This window comes from Hippocampus comes, unplaced genomic scaffold (genome assembly GCF_001891065.2).
Source record: "Hippocampus comes isolate QL1 unplaced genomic scaffold, H_comes_QL1_v1.1 scaffold166, whole genome shotgun sequence".
NCBI classification, from domain to species: Eukaryota; Metazoa; Chordata; class Actinopteri; order Syngnathiformes; family Syngnathidae; genus Hippocampus; species Hippocampus comes.
In genome coordinates, this window is record NW_017805452.1 from 191,676 (window position 1) to 210,413 (window position 18,738).

Sequence of the window (18,738 nt, forward strand, 5' to 3'; positions counted from 1 at the left end):
TATTTTTCCAATATAAAATATGTGCCTGGTTTTAATAAAGGTTGGGGTGGGAAATGGAACAGGTGGTATAAAAACGTGAAAACTGTAAGAAAAAGGGTAAAACTTGAAAATGGATTTGATTTTGTATTTCAAAATGTCATAATACAGTATTTGAGATTTCCCTGTTTCGTGAAAAATGTAAAAAATAAAATAAAATAAAAGCAATTACATCACATTAAAGCGACACGCGGCAAAACAAACCGTGAGGCCGCGCAGTGACGTCATACAAGCGAGCCCAAACATCCCTTCAAACAGGCGCCAGTTAGCGAATTTAATGTAGTCCGCTTGCAGGAACGGGTCAAAATTTCCGCATCTACAGCAAGACGAGATTTTTGGAGTCTTCTAGCGCTCTTCTCGTTGTAATAAGTTGAACAATTTCCCCAAACTTTGCCGACGGCCGCACGACAAAACGCCGGTCAATCCAGCTACTAGCGTATCTGTACGCGAATTAAGCTAGTTGTCTGTTTTTTTTGGGGGTGTCTCGCTTTGGATGAGCATCTTCACTCCTTGTCAGCCACAAAATGGACCGCCGCGGTACGCCACTTAAATCTTCAGGTAGTCATTCCTTCACTTGATTACGGTTAGTTTTCGTTGTAGCTTGCGTGTGCGTGGAAAAGTGGTATTACGTTACATTAGCAACGGGCAGTGCACGCATTGTAATAATATATATTCCACATCATTTTGTCATTGCCAACCCAGACTATTTAAATGAATATTACACACTCAATACAGATACTTGCAGTGTTGGGCAAACTACTTGAAAAATGTAGTGAGCTACGCTGCAAGTTAGTGATTGAAAATACCCCAAAGAAAGACAACCATACCACCAAAACATCCATCCAACCATTTTTATTTGGGCTTGGTCCTTATAAACGAATGTGCCTTTCAGTGGCGCTTCCAGTTCCTCTGTGTCTCTGTTACAACTTGCTGATGACACTCTGAGAACATCCTGTTTCAGTGCTGTCAATCAATTGTTAGGCGTTGCCTTGGTGTCAGTGATCTCAAAAAAGTGAACAGTGCAATGAGAAGGTCTGTTTTAAATGCTGATTCTGAATAAGATAGGACATATACCGACCGGTTCAGTCTTGGATCAAATGGCTGTTGTGTATTTTTCTCAGCAGCTCCTAGTCAGAGAAGAGCAAGAGTTTAAATGGTCAAATTCGGTTGACTTGTCAAGGCTATTGTGCATGAGGGTCTTCCTGAATTTTAAGACCAAAGCAAAATCCTCGGTTTTGGAGATAGCTTTTTGCGAGTACTGCAGTAAACGGCTGTTGTTGTTGAATTATTTGAATTACAGTATTGGTTAATCATTTCAGCTCGAGAGAAATGTAAAATCACGTTTTTTTAATCACTTCTTCTAAAGTTACTGCTTATTTTCCTGGGCCGTGCTGGACATTGTGATAAATGTTGCACCGCAGGCAAGGACAACTCCAGCTCCGACGACGATGTTCCGCTCTCGGACCTTGTGGTGAGGCGACCAAAAAAGGAGAAGCAGTCCACTGAGGACACGCACAGCTCCAACGCCGAAGACAAGAGCGGTGAGGGCGTTGGGTTGTTTGTATCTCCTTCGTTGTCGCATTCTGACCAAATTTTGATTTCTTGCCAGATGATGAGCCACTGATCAAGCTGAAGGCCAAGAACAAGGAAAATAGATCATCCCCAATTCATGGCCAAAAACCCAAGAAAGCAGGTTAGACAAGCTGCTGATTGCATTTTTTTTATTTATTGCTTGAAACGTTTTCCTCCTTGTGATCCTAAAAGGGGATGACAGCTCCGACAATGGTCCTCTGATGAAAGCCAAAGCAGCAACCAAAGCTGGCAAGAAGTTCACACCGCCACCCAAGAAATCTGCTCAGCCAAAGAAGAAAAAAGGTAATCAACTTCAGTGAACTGAAACAATGGCAAACATTCACCTGCCTGCCTCTTGGACTTCGATTGGAATCTCCCATATTGGAAAACAGCTTACTCTTCCCCCTTTAAAAAAAAAAAAAAAATCCTTGTACAGATGTTCCAGATGAGGACGCGAGTTCGGACGACGAGCCTCTGAGCGTAATCGCCAAGAAGCTGAAGCCGCAGCAGAAAGAAAATCTGCCCGCGAGCACCTCCGCACAATCCACCGAGGCCACCTCCAAAAGAAACGCTGCCAAGAAAAGAGGCGAGTGTCACAAGATAGAAATGGGATTTTGAAAAGTTTCATTTGCTAGCTGTAAAACAACAACACATGACTCGGTCGAGCATTCCTTCAGCACCACATTGAGAAATAAGTGAGCATATACTGGATGTTATGTATATGTAGCCAAAGTTTAGGGTGGAACGATATTGAAAAATAATCAAAAAGATTTTCTGTCAATATTTATTTAATGTGATTATTTTTTTCAAAGCCTTACTCCCATGTACTTTTCAATAAACACGAGCAATAATGGCCAGATTTATCCAAACGTTTAAAATCGGCATTAGACTATCATTCAACAAAATTTTCCCAAAGCTCACCTTGGAGATTCGCTGACATTTTTCCGACCTCTTTCCAGTCAAATACAGAGAGTCTTCCAACGAGAGCTCGGACGACGACCCGCGGGCAGCCATCATGAAGAAGAAGGCAATCGCCAGTCGGCAGCAAACGCCCTTCCTGAAAAACAGCAAGAAAACCCGAGCGAAGCGCGCAAGCAGAGCGGAGCAAGGTAAGGCTCGGAGAGAGCGGCGGTGGCGGGGAACGCGAGGCTCCATTCCGAGTGCCGACCCGTTGGATTTTAAGAGCCTGTGTCCTCAGACAACGGCTCCGACCATGACCATGACGACGACGACGACGATGACATGCCCTTGGTGAACCTCGTGAAGCAGACCAAGACTGCAGAGGACAAGAAAAAAGCAGCAAAAAAGAGTGGCGCGTCACAAGGCAGCGCTTCTAAAAAGAGGCGAGGTACAATCATGAGGATGTTTTATGGAAACACAAACTAGTAGGAGGGGGACAGGTGAGCAAGACAACCCCCTTCACAACCACCATAATTAAAGCGAGCTGGAAAAAGAAACTGGAACGTTGTTGGTCCTTGGGGTAATTTGACCAAAGCCTGTCTTGAAGAAAGCCGCAAACGTTCAAATTTGTGTCAAAATTGCGTCACTTTGTCTCCTAAGAAGCAGACCAGTCTGACGAGAGCTCGGGCGACGAGCCCCTCATCAATCTGGTGAAGAAATCCCAAGAGGAGAAGAAGGCCAAGCTGAGGAAACAGCCCGCGGCTTCCAAGAAGAGGGCGGCGACTCCCAAAGCCAGGAAGCAGACAGCAATGGCAGGTAACGTAAAGACGAGGACCGCGTGAATCAGACGACATGTGGACCCCCCCCCGCCCCCACCCACCAAAAAAAAATGTATATATATATATATATATATATTTTGTTCAGTTAAATACGAAAGGGTGAATTATTGAAAAGCAGTCACGATCTGCCTTTAATTCATACCTTTATAGTTGTTAAGAGACCTAAAAAAAATTTTTTTTTTACTAATTATGTGATTAACTGGTTTTCATCATTTTACTCTGCAAAACACTGGCATTGGCGTAAAACAAAACCAAAAAAATCTTTTCAGTTGGGCCCTACTATGTGCACCACTGGTTCTTAACACAAAAAAAGTTTCATACATGGATTCACCAAACCATAAGGGGGGAAAAAAATGGTTTTATTTTTTTCCCACCACCACGAATTCAAAACATAGGTACAGTGCACAAAATGAACCATACCCACAAAAAAAAATCCGTCTGCTCGAAGCAAGATATTTTTATTTTATTTTATTTAAAAAATTTTTGGGAGTTAACGAAACAAAAAATAGAATTGAAAAAAAAACATTTTACAAAATTGAAAAACAAAACAGAACTATAATAAAAGCGAAAATGTCCTTTGTTTTTGTCAATTAATATCACAGGTTCAGGAACGCAAGCGCCACTCTTATCGTTTTGGCAACAATGTGTGTTCCTTTTCCTCATTTTGACGTCTACCATCCCTGAAAAGGATTGCTCGCAAAGATACAAACTATGAGTACCTCGAAGGCTCATTTTGTGTGTCTCACGGTTCAGTATCGTTTTTGGATTTATCGTTATATTTATTTCATTTGGACTTTTTTAAATTCAGTTTGTTTTGATTCGTTTTGACTGGAACTTTATCTTTAGTTTTTATTATTTTCCCCAAATGTATACTTTTAATTTTTATTAGTTTTTGTGTTACTCTTAGTTTTTTTTTAAATGTGGAGTGTTTGTGATGTGCAAGATAAAAAAAAAAAAAAGGTCACTGAGTATTATGTAATAAAATAAATTAATGCAATTCTCAAATAATGAACTTTCTGATGTTCAACTTATCAGGGCAATTTTTAAAATGTTACCTGTCTGCTTATGTGTACTGCTTTCACTAACAACATGGCTGCAAACGGTGGTGCTATCTTACAAAAGGACAATCAGTGTTGCCGACTGGGCTACTCTTCCTCGCAACTATTTTTTACAATGACCTTGACATATAGCCATCTGATGTTTTCTTAGGCGCCAGTTCAGATGACGAACCCTCGATGGAAGCCGTCAAACACCCTCAAGTGACCAAAATGCTCCGCATCAGGCTGGAAAGGTGCGAAATTAAGGAAGCCGCCGCCACGGGAAGCCAAGCAGGTGAAAGCGGCCGCCTGCGAAATCATCAATCATAAAAATGTCTGCGTGAATGTTGACGTCCTTCTCACTCCTCAACTCAGAATGGCGGTTGGCCAAGGAGCCCAGCGAGAAATTAGAAGAGAGTTCCGAGTGATAGTCGGCGTCAGAAGGAACGATTCATGTTCAAACCAGTTTGTTAAAAGAATCTTTTCGGCAAGATGCTTCCTAAACAGTGTTTAATGTTGAGGACAAAAAGAAATCCCAATGTTTTATATGTGAACGCCTTGAAGGAGTCATTTTGTTGGCTCCACTTTGTTTAGTTTGGGACCAAACGCGTTTTAGTTTGGGTCCAAATGTCAGTTTCGCTTTTATGTGCACACAAGCGTTTTTTTTTGAAGTGTCATTTTGCCATTTGTGCCAATTTTGTTTTTCCCCGAGGGTGAGTTTTACTGTTTACAACTGGAAAATGTTGATGTTGCCCACTAATATCTCTGAAGCTTTTTCATTATTTAAGTGTATGTTCAGCATGTTTGAGTGAAAAATATATATTAAAACTTGTTTTTTTTTGTTACTGACCAAGTGCAATCATTGTAGAATTACATCTACACAAAGTTGAGTTGTACTATGAAATGGGAAAATATATGAAACTCTTTTCATGATGCATATTTTTTTAATCAGGGTTGTATTTTACTGTGACACACAGAAGAGTATGCAACATTTTACAATGACATCTCTAATGTGGCCATATGAGTCAAACATTTTTAATAAGTACTAAATACAAATTAATATCTCTCAGATAGTAATAGTTATGTATTTACATGATAGCTTACGTAAAGGTGTGACACGAAATCGCCAAACGCATGGGCAGTTTTAAAACACATTGCCCTTTGCGCATGCGTACGTTGACCGCCGACATGCACACGTGATCAAACGTGCACGCGCACAATTGTTGACACTTCCACAACTTCCGGGTTGTTGCCCGCTGCCAGTTACATTATTTCTTGTTTAGAATCGTCGCGTTACTTCTATTATGAGGCATTAACATTAACAAACAGAAATATGGTGGATTAAGAATGAACATATTTTTGAGAGAGCGGCACGTTTCTCTGTCGTTCTGGGTTGACCGGTGTTACCTAAACCACCTGCTAAAGGTAGAACTAGTTGGTAACTAGTTAGCATGTTGCCTTTGCAGAACGCCAGATGATAATATTATAGGTAATTTTAAAATAGATATATTTGTCCTCGCCATGACCGGGTTGCGATGTCGGACGTCGGATACTTTCGAGGTGGCCAAAGAAGAGGAGGAAGAACCCCGAAGGGCCGGTAGGTAAAATTGGCTTGAAACTAACACAGCAAAGCATGTCGTTGTTTACTGTTAGGATCGCCTCACCGGTCTTTTTTCCTCCAACGTTACTGGATGGGCAAGTAGAGGATGAAGAGGCTGAAGAGAACCAACCGAAAGTAGGCGAGCAGGAGGAACTCTGTGAGCAGAAAGTGGAGGATTCAAACAAACAAGAGTCGACGGACAGAGCACCCAAACGTCCTTCTGCGTGTAAGTAATTGAGTCATAACTTTGAAAAAAAATATGACCATTGTTTACAACTATTGCCATTTATGCAAACAATGTTAGCAAGCCAGCTACTTGTTTGCTGAGTTGGTTTTACGCAGGGATGTGGTGACAGTTGGGAAATTCAGGACAAGCCTGGAACGGCCAGACATTCCAGGGCGACATTGCCCAGGATTTCGTTTTTTTTTTTTTAAATTTTTTGGGTAGGGTGTGTAAGATACTGCTGAGGTAGGATCCAGCAAAACGACAGGTAGGGACGGTGGAAAAATGGCGAAATATTAGACTAGTGTTTCTTATGCAAATGATTTGCTGACACTTTTTCAATTCGTGGTAATTATTAGATAGATAGATAGATATCCTTTATTTGTCCCACACTGGGGAAATTTACAGCCTTCAGCAGCAAGATTGTGGGTAGAAAGAAGAGAAAAGAAAACACAGTTCAATTAAGTGCAATATAAAGCCATCAAGAGGGAGATGGCGCACCGGTTCATCATGTTCTCTGAGGGTGGTAGCAGAGACGGGGCGATGGGGAATTCTGGCCCCGCTGAGCTTCCAAGCCCAGGGTGAACTGGCACACCTATACATTCTGAGTACCGTCTGTAAGGACTTTAGTACTTAGTTATTGCATGACTGATTATTTTTGTTGCTCACCATCATTAAATAACTTTGTGATTACTGTGTACTTTAGGCAAATAGGGAGCATTTAGATTTTGTTTGATGTATGGAACAAATGAGTTGGATTACTCTGACATAAAAAAAAAAAACAAGTCTTCAAAGTGCTGTCTGCACTCCACAGCGCAATAAGACCTATAAATATGTCACGCGTAGGCGGTTGTAGTGGTTTTTCTTGACGTATTTATACGTCATGGGGAATAAAAGAGTCAAGAACATAATTCGTAATGCATTCTGATTATTGTCGCAAGATCATCGGTGAAGGTCAGCAGAATCAACATTTTTACATAAATATACCTGAAGTTTCAAAATCTTCCACACATCAGTTACATGGTACCAACTTGTGTGCACATTTCTCTGCAGTGAATGCTGTTCAGCGTGTGCTCAGGGTCTTGTTTGGATGCTTGGCGGCAGTGGCGTGCGGCACGCTGTACGCTGCCTACCTCTCGGCATTTCACGAGAGGAAGTTCTGGTTCTCCATGAGGCAGGTGGGTTCCGCAGAAGCCATGCCTCTAGAACACAGGTGTCAAAGTCAAGGCCCGGGGTCCAGATCTGGCCAGCCACACCTTTTTATGTGGCCCGCGAAAGCAAATCAAACATGGCAACATCCATGAGGCTTGCTAAAATATGGACCAAAATTTCAAATTCTCATATGTAATAAATAAGAAAGATATTGCCAACATTTTCTTGTTGCCAAACACCCCATTACATTAACCAAAACAATAGTTATTCTTGACTTCTTTATATGATTTCCAGTCATAATGGCCCTCCAACGGAAATAGTAACAAAAATGTGGCCCGCGACGAAAATGGGTTTGACACCCCTGCTCTAGAATGTACACAGTCATGCACCTATGTTACATAAACACTGTATTTAATCGTTAAATTACTCAACACAAACAAACATAACGAGGGGTAAGACTAGATACGTCTTTTACTTCTTCCTACTACTTTGAACATATAATTGTGCTGTATGATGACTGTTTTCCTTTCTTACAATTTTACTTTCTGTCAATTTATTATTACTCAACACAAACAAACATAACAAGGGGTAAGACTAGATAAGTTTTTTCACTTCTTCCTACTACTTTGAACATATAATTGTGCTGTATGATGACTGTTTTCCTTTCTTACAATTTTACTTTCTGTCAATTTATTACTGTATTGTATATTTTATATGTTCAATAAACAAACAAACAAAAAACACTTTCACATCAGGCTAAGCTAACGTAGTAGCAGTTAGCTTGCTAGCTCTTGGCAGCATCAATACTTTGTGTGAGTTGTTTTTGTGTCTTAGGAAGTGGAGCGGGAACTCACCTTCCAAGGTGGCAGCGCCATCTACTACTACTACTACAAACACATGGTGGCGGCGACGTCTTTCAATAGAGGTGCATCTTTTTTCTTTTTTTTTTTTTTCCCCCCATGGCCTGTTTGGGAAAACCAAGAATGTCACCACGCGTGTGCCGCAGCATTCTACGAGCTGACGAAGGACGACAGGACCCTGGCGGGACAAACCATCAACGCCGTGGAGCGTCTGTCTCTGTATCCTGAAGTCGTCACCAGCTACATTTACAGAGTCTCGGGCAGTCAGGTCAGCCTTCAAAGGGGGACGTTTTTGTGGAAACGTGGACAAAGTCAAAGTAGTGGAACTTGAATATGACTGTCCCAGCAGGATATGGTGGAACCCGTCTACTTTTACGTGGGCACGGTGTTGGCGCTTCAGGCGGTGTACGCTACGGCGCTGTTCGCCTGCAGCTGGCTGATGAGTGGCACCTGGGTGGCCGGCATGCTGACGGTGGCCTGGTACGTCATCAGCAGGTCAGTCCTGGACGAACGGCGTCATGTCACAGACTTTGAACAGGGGTCTTGGTTGATGAAGTCCTGTCCGTCCCGTTCTCCGTCGCAGACCTGACGCCACCAAAGTGGAGCAGGCGCTTCCTCTGCGAGAGAATTGGGCTTTGCCGTACTATGCCTGTCAGGTGGCGGCTCTCACCGGATTCCTGTCGAATAACGTTGGCTTGGCTGGTGAGGTGAGTTTTAAAGTTTGTTTTTTTTTTTCAACAGTTTGACACCTTTAAGTCGATTCATCATTATTTTATTTATTAGTTTTTTTTTTGTTTTTTTTTTGGCGGAGTTTTGCTCGGACTCCCAATTATTTGGTTTCTTAGACGCACTTTGCTGAACATTTTGGTTGAAACTCTGAATCCTTCGTCTTTCAAGTCTCATTTTCATATAAATCACAGGTGTCAAAGTCAAGGCCCGGGGGCCAGATCCGGCCCACCACACCATTTTATGTGGGCCGCGGGAGCAAATCACATGTGTCAACTTTCATGATCCTTGCTGAAATCTGTACCAAAATGTCAAATCGTCATGGGTAATAAATAACGCTGAGATTTTGCATCGGCCCTCCGAGAGAAGCCGTAAATCCGAAGTGGCCTGGGAAAAAAAATGAGTTTGACACAATTTCAGCACTTTTTTTTTCCAAATATTTTTTTTTCATTTTACTTTCGAGGCCTGTTTTTGTCCAACCTTGTGGTTGAACTCCAAATTGTTCAACTTTTACTCCGTTTGGAGTTTTCCCTCAAATGAAAGGTGCGACTTTTGCTTCCAGCTATTATGCTATCTCACCTTGAGCGCCACCACGTTCACCTTCCTGCTTGTGTGGGAGCACAGCCACTATGTGCTCTTCGTCCAAGCCTTGTGCCTTTTCCTTATGGACTCCTTGGACCTGGTGCCGCCTCGAAAGGTACGCCGTGTCGTCTTCCTCCTGCTTGTTTGACAACAAAAAAACAACAACAACACAACACAACAATTCTTGCCGCAGCTCTCTGACATCCACAAGTTGTACGTCAGCTCCTTGCTACTGGCCTCCTTCTTCCATTTTCACAACACGGCACCCCTGGTCTCACCGCTGCTCAGCCTCCTGATCGGCTCCGGGCTGGCGAGGTACTCCACCCAGGTAGCGTCCTGGTGTCCCATCGGAAACACCCTCATGTCGTCGAACCTTCTCAGCAGGGGTTTCCAGATGAAGAAGGGCCCCCTGGTGGCCAGAGTCATGAAACTTTGCTTTCATTTCCACCTGGTCTTCTCCACGAGCATCACCGTCAACTATTTAATCAAGGTGCATAGATTGTTTTCATGGAGTTTAAGTGCACGATCAAACCTTAATCAAGTGTTGTCTGTTGCGCTGTTTCTGAAGAAAAAAATAAATAAATAAATTCTGTACTTGCAGAAAGTCGTGCCTGTAAGTAAAGGTGAATTCATACTGAAGTTCTTGGAGATGAAGTTTGGGCTCAATACGACAAAGTAAGGCACGAAGACTGTTTTTTTTTTTTTTAATTTAAAAATGTTAATTCCATTTCTAGTCATATCAAAATTACAATTTGTATTCATCTTTATTTTCATTGAATTTATTGAACTGCCTTATGTTTTTGAGTGCAAAAAAAATCTTTTCCACCAATTCTGTTTTATTTTTTGTTGATTCTTTGAGTGATTTTTGAGAAATTTTTTTTTTTTTTTTTTTTTTTTACTTGTAGGGTTAACTTTGTTGTTGGTATTTTTTTCTTCCATTATTATTTACAATTACTCTTAAGGTTGTTATTCATTTTGTTGCAATTTGTATGACTTGTTTTCTTTTTATGATTGCAGTAAAATTTTGTGACAACATATTGTAATTGCACTGCATTGGTTGCGTTGCAGCGATTTTGTGAGCAACTTGCTGGTGTGCCAAGAGAGTCTTCAGTCTCCCGGTCAGGATTTGTACCTTCGCCTCACTCAGTCGTCCATCCTGCCTTTCTACCTGCTCGTGCTCGCCGTTTGCGTGGTGTCCGCGCTGCAGGCCGTTTACACCAGACTCAGGTTTCACCGCATCTCGCCTTATCTCTTATCATCTCGTCTCGGACACGTTTCCTTTTTTTTTTCCCCCCCTCAGTGGTCAACCGACGCAGAATAATGAGCGGCGGCCGCAGGACGGATACGTGGGGGAGCGTCCCGAGGTCGTCTACCACGTCTTTCACACGCTGATTTTCGGTAGCCTGACGCTGCTCTTCGACGGGTAGGACGAAGACGCCTCTTGCAGGTTGTTAGATGTGCACTGGTTGGTTCATATGCAGTTTTCATCCTTGCGAAGGATGAAATACTTCTGGACGCCGTACGTGTGCGCGTTTGCGGCGTTTGGCGTGTGCTCACCGGATCTCTGGATGACCGTCTTTAGGTGGCTAAGGGTCAAGTCTGTCCACCCTGTTGTACTGGTGAGAGGCCTTCAGGCTACCACATGGAAACATTGACAAATACGTTACACAGCAGTCGTGTTTTGTTGTGACGTTTTGATTTTCTGCAGTTTTTGGTTGAACTCTAAATTGTTTGACTTTGGAGGCCTGTTTTTTTCAGCATATTTTGATGATCGCAAAAGGTTACAATGATTCAGGATTTTCTTTGATTTTTGTTTTGTGACAGCAGTATACCTGTTTAATTCTTTTTTTCAGTGAATGTAACAGTTTATGGACTAAATATTTCTTTAATGGACTAAATATTTCCTTGGGGTGTTCCGGATACAGCTTTTTCAATTCCGATATGATACCAATATTGCAGGAAGGGTGCATACTTTTATTTCTTTATGAGTGTGAAAAGTTAGAAGAGACTAGATCCAGTGATGCGATTCAAACAAAGAATGGGCAACAACAGCGGGTATCAGAAAATATGACCCATTTATTTCAAACCTTCGGGCTGCATAAATTCAATCTCAAACATGAGAATGCACTGCACTTAAATACAAAATACATTTAAGGACCCTGACAAACAACGCCAATAAAGTTAAAAAAAAACGTACTTTTTGAAGTTTGGAGATTGTGGATGTAGACCGATGTAATCCGAAATCAATATCGGATCGGGACACCACTAATGTTTATGGAACAAACGTTTAACATTTCGAACCTACATTTAAAAAAAAAAAAAACAAACAAACAAACAAAAAAAAACCTTTTCAGTTTATTGTCTTTTTCAATTTTTTGTTGCTCTTTGGCAATTTTTAAATAAAATGTTTTTCATATATATATATATATATATATACAATTTTTTAAACTATAACTGAACAGAATAAATGACACACTTCGTGTAGTGCCTGAATGGGTTAATTTCTTACATTAGTTTACAAAATAATAACACAATAACATTATCAGTAATAATAATAGTAATGACAATGCAATTGTTTTTATCGTTGCCGCCTTGCAGTCGTTAATCCTGAGCATCGCCGTTCCGACGATCATCGGCTTCAGCTTGTGGCGTGAGGTAAGACTTTGACCCAAATATGAATAATAATAATAATAGGAAGAACATTTCCATTTTATTCTCCGTCCTCCGCAGTACGGCCACCGCATCCTGACTGACCTGTCCGAGCTTGGGGAGTTTTACGACCCAGACACAGCCAAATTGATCGGCTGGATCCGGTGAGTCTTCCTTCAGGTGAGCTTTTGAACAATGTGCTCATCATCCCTTCCTCGTAGGACTCACCTTCCAGCAGCGACTGTGTTTGCGGGCAGCCCTCAGCTCCTGGGAGCCATCAAGTGTGGCTCCGACGCCGCCGTCACCAGTTTGCCGCTGCACTCGGATCTAGACATGCTGAGGTGGAGTGAAGACGTGAGTTAGTTATACTTGAAGAATGTCTATAGCGCTGAAAGTTTGATCTTCTGCAAAAAAAAAAAAAATAATCCAAAACAAAACATTTTACTCCATCTTACTAAGGAGTGGTGATCGTCTCCATGTATGTACTATTCTGCCATCTGCTGGACAAAGCGCATACTTCCAGAAGGAGCAGCAAAATGTCCATAGAATTGAAGCAAAAATGTGGCAGAAAATATTTGAATCATTTCCATTGTATTCGATGCATTGCAGACCTACCAGGTATACTCTATGCGCTCCGCCGAAGAGGTCTACAAGATCCTGACCTCCCGCAAGGCAAACTATGTGATCGTGGAGGAGTCTCTGTGCAACAATTTCAACCTGGACCAGGGCTGCCGCATCAAGGACCTGCTGGACGTCGCCAACGGACATGTAAGTATTGCGCAGATGCTCTGCTTTCGTCTCAGATACAACCCTCGACCTCTCCGTGGCACCCCCCCCCCCCCCCCCCCCCCAGGTAATTCAGGACAATGGCAAGATGTACGCCTTCTCCAGACACCGCCGTTTCTGCCACGAAATCAAAACCAACCTCTCGCCATACACCAACTACTTCACCCGCGTCTTCTGGAACCGCTCCTACCACGTCTACAGAATCAACACGGTCATTTCGTTCCAGTATTAACGGGAAACGGCAGGACTTGAGGTTTTTTTTTTTGTTCTAGTTTGCACTTTGTCCTCACTGGTAAGACAATTCGTGCACTAATAGAATGACAGTCTTACTCGTAATGTTCAAGTGGATTTCCAAAGAAGCGGATCTTTGTGTACTGAAATATGCCATAATGCTGTTTGTCCTAAAAATGTACTCTCTTTGACTGACCACACACACACACACACACACAAACACACACCAGTCGGAGTGAGAACATTGTTGTACTGTAATTTATAAAAATGTGCATTTACTGTTACTGTCTGCTGAAACTCATTGGAGTTCCTGGGATGCCAATATTGTCTCAGGCCATACAGTAATCGTGTTCACGCAACGTGAATATGATGATTTTTGCTGCATCTTTTGGTAAAGAAACAACTCTTTGTTGCATTAGTAGTGCCTCAATAAAGTGAATCTGTGTGTTTTGGGGGGGGGGTGTTTTTTTTTTGTTTTTTGTTTTTCCTCATGCATCTCTCGTTTCTCGTACCTTGTTGGGAAAAGCTTTTGTTCAACCATTTTTTTGTATCTGCTTTTTGTCCTTTCCACGTCTTCAAGCTTTTGTCCAAATAAAATTACTTTTTTTTGTTTGAGCTAGTGTGACAATTTTGAGGGTTTTAAGACGATTATTTGTATTTACAAACTGCATTCGTCCTGTGAGGAAAATATAAAATTACACAAACCCTTGTACTAATGTAACCCAAACAGTACAAAGATTTCAACAAATTTCAATCAAACAAGATTAAGATATTACGTGTTTGTATATGGGAATAGCTAGTTATGCACCAGTAATGTTTGTACACGTAGTTCAAAATTGGTAATACGGTACATTATAAACACTGATATTTTATGACATTTTACACATTGAAAAAGGAATTAAAGACATTAAACATGCCTGTATGATGTTACAAAAATATCAATCACATGTAAATAATAGTATAGTTAAAAATTAATATTGTACTTAAGTTTGAGTTCGGGGGCACTATAAAGATGCGCCAAATGCGGCGCAGTATGATTCTTCCCGAAGACGAACCGGAACCGGAAAGCGAAGCGACGCAATGGCGATGCTCAGAATCAATTACGTGAGAAACAGCAGTCAACCTCCCCCAAATTCAGGCCCTTGTTGAGCTTATTTGCAGTTGCTATGTTATCATAATTAATTGTTAACGCACTAAGGTAAGATTATTCACTTTCCGGTTAGCGCGGCGGCGCCCTAAAGTTTGTCAGCTCGGGAGAAAATGAACCGTAAATAAAACAAAACAGAGTCCGAAGGGGTGCGCTTGATTCCTAGCAGCGGTTGCGGCATACTCACCATTGCACCTCGATTCTTGACAAACAGAACCCCTGTAGCTTGGGCTGCCCCAGACGTTATAACAAACTAGCTTGCTGGCTATAGGAATACACTCGGAATAGTACCATGTCCACGATTTATAAAAACAAATTTTGTACTGGAAATGCGTTTCTTACACATAAATGTGCTATTATAGTTGAATTAGAGCTTTTTTGACTATGTTTGGGAACCATGGGACAGCCCCAAAACTTGCTATTACATTCAGGGAATTCCTTTGCTCGAATTGAGGTGGCGTTGGTGCTGGCTCAAACAAACCCTTAAATGTCAAGTATTTCATTTTAGTTTTGCACACCTCCTTTAATCAAACATTGACTTGTGTTCACCAGGGGAGGATGAGTGCGGAAGCGGCCGACCGGGTCGCCGCCGTGACGAGCAGCAGGCCCGGCACGCCGCTCCAGACATCCTGGTTTGAGTTCCTCCTGGATGCATCCCTGCTGGAGAAACACCTGCAGAACTCCAATCCCGGTGAGAGCTCAGCGTAACAACAATCTTCAGATGACACATTGTCCCAACGCGTCAGTGATGAGACTTTTGCGTCTTCTCAGACCCAACGGGGGTGCAGCTCGTTATCCAGTTCCTCGAGCAGGCCTCCAAGCCGTTGGTGAACGAACAGAATCAGGTGCAGCCTCCTGCCGACAACCGCAGGAACCGCACCTTGAAGCTGCTGGCACTCAAAGTGGCAGCGTACATGAAATGGGATCTGGATGCGTTGGAGAAAGGGTGCGCTCCAAAATTTTTTGTGCCACATTTAACGCTTCACTCTAATGTACATTGTGCTGTTCTTTCTGGTATAAGCGCCTTGGCCACCTGGGGGTAGAATAATACACACAAAGAAATACATGAAAAATAAAAAAATAAATAAATACAAATATATTGTCTGCTTGTCAGTTTGACCATCCCCGTGTTGAACATGCTGCTCAATGAATTGCTGTGCGTGAGCAAAGTGCCGGCGGGCGTCAAACACGTGGACCTGGATCTGTCCACCCTGCCGCCCACCACAGCCATGGCCGTCCTCATCTACAACCGCTGGTCAGACCAAAAGAAAAATGACATTTCAAATCAGACAGCGAAGGAATACCATAATGAAAAAATTTGCTTCACAGGGCCATCAGAACCATTGTGCTGAGCAGCTTTCCAGAGAAACAGAACAAACCGGGGCCACACCAGATGAACATGCAAGTGTTCTCTCTCAATGGGTAAATTTCATCCGCAACAAAATTTCAAACCGATTTCAATGTGTATGTGCAGGTTGAGTGTTGTGCAGCAGGAAAAAGAGATGACAGACAACATCCTAAGCGTGGTGTGTAAACGTCAAATGGCAAAACCTTACGGGGTTCTCAACGAATTCTATTCGCCATATCAATGCCATTTTGTGTGTCCAGTTAAAGGAGCAGGCCAGCGACTCGATCACTGTCCTGGTGGGGGCGCTACGTCTGAAGAAGGATTTCTACGTGCACACCATGAGGACTCTGGACCTGCTGGCCGCCGACACGGCTGCCGCCAACGGCGAGACCGAGTCCTCCACGGCGGGACTTCGCATCAGCGCCAACGAGCTGCACTGCCAGGTGGGCTCGAACGCAGTGGTCGCCAACCCGTATTGAACCATTAGTTGGGCATCACAGCTTTTAACTGGCTCCGCCTTCTGGTCTTTTTAGGTTCACTATGACTTGGGTGCCATTTTCTTCCAGCAAGGCTGCACGGACCAGCCAACCTTTGAGAAAGCCAGAGACCATTTTAGGCAGACCAAGGAGCTCTTGAAGAAGGTATAACCTCACTCCCATTAGGCCCCTAACCGTGTCTAATTTCCTGTCATTTCTTCTAAGCTGGACTCCACGGTGCACGTCCACCTGGATGAGAAGCGCCTGGCTGGCTACTGGAACGCCTGCAAAGCTCTGACCGGAGACTATGACTCGTGTGACTCTCAGACCACACACTACGACCAGATCAACGGGCTGCTCGGCGCCCGCAACTACCAGGTGAGCACTAAATCAAGTTCTGCTGTTCTAGTAGGCTTTTTAGATCCTCACCTGGACCCCCAGTTGTGTTTTATGGCCCCTCATTTTATTTTTGAGGGGGGGAAAAATACAACCTAACTTTGTATGGCGAGAGTTGGCTTGAGTCACAGTACCTGTTTCAGACCGTGGTGGAAGCGTTCATCAAAGACAACGTCAGCCGCGCTTTGCCCAAGGACTTCAGACGCTCTGTTCTCAGGGAGGTCTTGTACAAGGCCCAGCAAGGGTGAGAGGAAACGTCCCGCGTTTATCCCGCACGTACCCAGATTGGTCGCAGTTAGAGTTGCGAAACCGTTTCCCGCAGGGAGACGGGCCTGGATGAGGTGTGCCACCAGTTGTGCGTGTGCAACGCCGTGCGCGACGCCCTGGAGGGGGAAGTGCTCGGCGTGCGCTTCCAGCAGCTGCTCATGAAGCCCAGCAAGCGCCTGGTGGACTTTATTTTAGAGGTAATCGCCATTTTGTGAAAGACAGCGGTAGGAAAAGTTACCAGCTCGATTCTAGTTCCAATAGTTGTCAGTATTACATTTACAGCGTTATTTCCAGATGACAAGTTTTATTGTGTGCATATTCAAACGCTGGACTAAGTGGCTATGTCGCAGGTTGCAATACCGGACAGTAGTTTTCAGCATCCTCCCACGTCGCACAAAATGACTTCTTCCGAGCGTGACGCAAAATAAATGAATTGTACGGGTGTACCTAATGATTTGACTTGAATCCATCCATCTTGCAGGTGTGCACCCAGTCCCTGGAAAGGGAGCGTTCGTCCGAAGCATCCAGACGGAACATGGCTACCTTCATGCAGTGAGTCCCGTAAACGCTCAACATTATGTTCAGTTTTCCCGTGTCCCAGCGTTTCTCGTGCCCGCCCCGACAGCACGCTCTGCGAAAGCCTGCAGGAACTGTCCCTGGTTTTCGTGGTGTCCTCTCACAAACTCTTCACCGAGCTCCTGAAGGAGGAGGAGAGGAAGCTGCTGGTGGAGCAGATGCGGAAGCGCTCGGCCGCCGTCAAACTCAGCGCCAAGCCGCTGCCCTCTTTTTACGACAGCCCGGGTAAGCGCCGCGCCCTCTGTCGCAAGAACGCCGCGCGGCCGTGTCGCTGACGGCCTCGTTATTTACTGCGCAGCGTCGGCCAGCGTGAGCGTCGGACAGCTGGAGCAGCAGCTCATCCTCTCCTTGGACCCGCGAAAGATCAGGCAGATCCTCAACGAGCTCCATGACATTGCAGACAGACCGTTCTGGAGAATCAATAGCAAGGTTGGCGCTGTACACGAGTGATGCGTTCAAAGACACTGGGGGGAAAAAAAATAAAAATGGCTTTCACAAGCTGGATTTCCTCTTTTGTTAGTGGGAAGTTCCACCAGACTACATCAATGTGATCCTGGCCATCAAAGACAACCTGACGAAAGACCAGGTCTACATCCTCATGGCAAAAGGCCTCCACTGCATAGCCATAAGGGTAAGGATGATGTCATCGTGATGACATAACTGTCTCGTCGCCACGTAGAGAGCAGTTCACTTCGTGGCGGCGCAGTTTGTCAATCCTGATATGTTAACAGCGCGACATTTTGACACAAGATTTTGCCGCATGACAACAGAAGGTGACGTCATATCGCGCGTGACATCGTGACACGCCGCGCTACAGTGGCGTGACGTTAGCCTGCCGTTGCTGCGACTCGTAGTGGCGTGACATCACTGCATCGTCCCCTTCCAGGACTTCCTGCACGCGCGGCAGCTGTTCTCGGCCTGCCTGGAGCTGGTGACGGAGTTCTCGCCGCGCCTGCGTCAGGTGATGCTCAACGAGCTGCTGCTGATGGAGGTGCGAGCCCACGAGACGGCGGCGGCCGACGGCTGCAAGGAGAGGCCGCCGCCCGACCTCGTCAGCCGAGTGCGCGGATACCTGGAGATGAGGATACGCGGCGAGTTTTGCCACCGCCGAGCCTCCGGCAGGTCGGGATTGTGACACCGTGACACCATTTTTTTTTTTTTTTTTTCTGTGTGCACAGATCTTCCTCTGCGGCAGGTGGTTGGCGAGGAGTGCGTGGCCTTCATGTTGAACTGGAGGGAGAACGACTACTTGACGCTACAGGTGCCGCCCTCGGCTGTTATCAACAACCCTTACGTCAAGGTGACGCCACATTTTCAGTATGAGTGCTTCAACGT

General features: G+C 44.1%; 3 protein-coding genes across 7 annotated transcripts in view; all 3 read left to right on the plus strand.

Annotated features, from left to right (window-relative positions):
* The first annotated feature begins 241 nt into the window (after positions 1-241).
* LOC109518355 (nucleolin 2-like) lies at positions 242-5,319 on the plus strand. 2 transcript variants are annotated; one of them, XM_019874156.1, is made up of 10 exons: positions 242-573; positions 1,458-1,577; positions 1,646-1,729; positions 1,801-1,911; positions 2,045-2,194; positions 2,568-2,717; positions 2,792-2,956; positions 3,169-3,324; positions 4,557-4,679; positions 4,760-5,319. In XM_019874156.1, the coding sequence occupies exons 1-10, from the start codon at positions 561-563 to the stop codon at positions 4,810-4,812; spliced, it is 1,125 nt and encodes a 374-aa protein (XP_019729715.1). In that variant the 5' UTR covers positions 242-560; the 3' UTR covers positions 4,813-5,319. The 2 variants fall into 2 exon arrangements, with proteins under 2 accessions (XP_019729715.1, XP_019729714.1); XM_019874155.1 differs by having other exon boundaries at positions 481-594; positions 4,760-4,913.
* A 278-nt stretch (positions 5,320-5,597) lies between these two features.
* On the plus strand, positions 5,598-13,815 carry LOC109518352 (dpy-19 like 4). Of its 2 annotated transcripts, none has more exons than XM_019874150.1 (19): positions 5,598-5,981; positions 6,085-6,210; positions 7,261-7,385; positions 8,194-8,284; positions 8,366-8,487; positions 8,566-8,714; positions 8,803-8,926; positions 9,508-9,642; positions 9,721-9,842; positions 9,909-10,017; positions 10,129-10,202; positions 10,596-10,754; positions 10,828-10,950; positions 11,026-11,146; positions 12,126-12,182; positions 12,258-12,340; positions 12,398-12,530; positions 12,786-12,944; positions 13,030-13,815. In XM_019874150.1, exons 1-19 carry the CDS (start codon positions 5,906-5,908, stop codon positions 13,192-13,194), a joined length of 2,253 nt encoding a protein of 750 aa, XP_019729709.1. In that variant the 5' UTR covers positions 5,598-5,905; the 3' UTR covers positions 13,195-13,815. The 2 variants fall into 2 exon arrangements, with proteins under 2 accessions (XP_019729709.1, XP_019729710.1); XM_019874151.1 differs by having other exon boundaries at positions 5,599-5,981; positions 8,569-8,714; positions 9,912-10,017.
* Positions 13,816-14,215: 400 nt separating this feature from the next.
* Positions 14,216-18,738, plus strand: part of ints8 (integrator complex subunit 8) — a 7,927-nt gene continuing 3,404 nt past the window's right edge. For 2 of the 3 annotated variants that reach the window (XM_019874147.1, XM_019874146.1), the window contains exons 1-17: positions 14,216-14,297; positions 14,893-15,031; positions 15,112-15,286; positions 15,455-15,595; positions 15,670-15,741; positions 15,815-15,866; positions 15,949-16,131; positions 16,222-16,329; positions 16,390-16,542; positions 16,704-16,804; positions 16,883-17,024; positions 17,309-17,379; positions 17,453-17,628; positions 17,702-17,832; positions 17,924-18,034; positions 18,290-18,494; positions 18,582-18,703. In XM_019874147.1, the coding sequence (XP_019729706.1) occupies positions 14,274-14,297; positions 14,893-15,031; positions 15,112-15,286; positions 15,455-15,595; positions 15,670-15,741; positions 15,815-15,866; positions 15,949-16,131; positions 16,222-16,329; positions 16,390-16,542; positions 16,704-16,804; positions 16,883-17,024; positions 17,309-17,379; positions 17,453-17,628; positions 17,702-17,832; positions 17,924-18,034; positions 18,290-18,494; positions 18,582-18,703 (2,106 nt within the window). In that variant the 5' untranslated portion in view covers positions 14,216-14,273. Of the gene's footprint in view, positions 14,392-14,892; positions 15,032-15,111; positions 15,287-15,454; positions 15,596-15,669; positions 15,742-15,814; positions 15,867-15,948; positions 16,132-16,221; positions 16,330-16,389; positions 16,543-16,703; positions 16,805-16,882; positions 17,025-17,308; positions 17,380-17,452; positions 17,629-17,701; positions 17,833-17,923; positions 18,035-18,289; positions 18,495-18,581; positions 18,704-18,738 lie in introns of all 3 variants that reach the window. The other variant, XM_019874148.1, reaches the window with a different exon arrangement.

What these genes read in the sequence shown, in the direction of transcription:
- LOC109518352 (XM_019874150.1), top strand. Translation starts at nt 5,906, where the DNA reads ATGACCGGGTTGCGATGTCGGACGTCGGATACTTTCGAGGTGGCCAAA. An exon ending in ACCCAAACGTCCTTCTGCGT is followed by an intron (nt 6,211 to 7,260) that starts GTAAGTAATTGA and finishes ATTTCTCTGCAG; the next exon opens with TGAATGCTGTTCAGCGTGTG. An exon ending in GCTTCAGCTTGTGGCGTGAG is followed by an intron (nt 12,183 to 12,257) that starts GTAAGACTTTGA and finishes CGTCCTCCGCAG; the next exon opens with TACGGCCACCGCATCCTGAC.
- LOC109518355 (XM_019874155.1), top strand. Translation starts at nt 561, where the DNA reads ATGGACCGCCGCGGTACGCCACTTAAATCTTCAG. An exon ending in CCAAAAACCCAAGAAAGCAG is followed by an intron (nt 1,730 to 1,800) that starts GTTAGACAAGCT and finishes TGATCCTAAAAG; the next exon opens with GGGATGACAGCTCCGACAAT. An exon ending in CGCTTCTAAAAAGAGGCGAG is followed by an intron (nt 2,957 to 3,168) that starts GTACAATCATGA and finishes TTGTCTCCTAAG; the next exon opens with AAGCAGACCAGTCTGACGAG.